This window comes from Habropoda laboriosa, unplaced genomic scaffold (genome assembly GCF_001263275.1).
Source record: "Habropoda laboriosa isolate 0110345459 unplaced genomic scaffold, ASM126327v1 scaffold67, whole genome shotgun sequence".
Classification (NCBI taxonomy): domain Eukaryota; kingdom Metazoa; phylum Arthropoda; class Insecta; order Hymenoptera; family Apidae; genus Habropoda; species Habropoda laboriosa.
This window is the reverse complement of record NW_017100242.1, coordinates 3,586,995-3,587,921: the sequence shown is the minus strand read 5'-3', so window position 1 is coordinate 3,587,921 and position 927 is coordinate 3,586,995. Positions and strand designations below refer to the sequence as shown.

Sequence of the window (927 nt, the reverse complement as noted above, 5' to 3'; positions counted from 1 at the left end):
AATTCTATATGTTAAATGTATACGTTTACATTTAAATATTTGTATGTGTAGTGTTACATATCTATATTTATGTTTATTAATGTAATATAAATTTTTATTTTGTTTTAAGCATAAGTTGAAATATTTCAGTAAATATTTAATGTTCCAATTTTTTGTAAAACTGAGAAAAAATTAGATTATGTTACATTTGTTGTTTATTATATTTGTTATGTATTTCTTAATCTTTGACCTGAAAATGTTTTATTTCGTAATATAGTATGGTATGAATTATGAAATTATATATATTCTTTATATTAAAATCGTTCAAATATTAATTTTTGCAGTTTATGTTATAGAAATTATTAGTAACCAATACTTGAAACATAGAAATTATTAAAATACTTTCACTCTTCAATGACTATAACAATGTCAGTAATTAGTTGATGGTACAGATTGGCTAATGCAATATGATGGTGGTACGAAGGAAAGTAGTTTGAAAGATGAGCACTGCTTCCAGTGTGGGTGTGTTACCAGTACTATAAAGAATTTTGAAGACAGTATTATTCACATGGATAGCAGAAGCTCAACAAGTTCTACTACAGTGATACCAGTTTTACAGCTTATTACAAATAATTTAAAGGCTTATTAAAAGAACATCTGCCCATTTCAGGAAACAGGACAAATATGGTATAGAATGTAGTCATTCTGTAAATATTTTATGCTGTTTATTATTGTACCAATTTAAATCAAATTTAATTGCATGTGATTACCAATTTGTAAATTTATTAACCTAATACTGGTAAGAGTAACTTCTTAAATATAATAACAGAGAGGTACTATCATGTCATAATAAACTGTAAAATTTACTTTATTTTATTATATATCACATACAACATTAGTAACTTGCACATGAAAAAAAATTATTCTAATTTATAATAATAAAATAAC

General features: G+C 23.8%; 1 protein-coding gene across 4 annotated transcripts in view; it reads left to right on the top strand.

Annotated features, from left to right (window-relative positions):
• LOC108572003 (vacuole membrane protein 1-like) overlaps window positions 1–927 on the top strand; it is a 5,246-nt gene that overhangs the window by 1,844 nt on the left and 2,475 nt on the right. The window contains exon 2 of one of the 4 annotated variants that reach the window (XM_017934179.1): window positions 497–666. The exons of the other annotated variants lie outside the window; for them this stretch is intronic. Coding sequence (XP_017789668.1) covers window positions 664–666 — 3 coding nt within the window. The 5' untranslated portion in view covers window positions 497–663. The remainder of the gene's footprint in view (window positions 1–496; window positions 667–927) is intronic. 4 annotated transcript variants of the gene reach the window in all.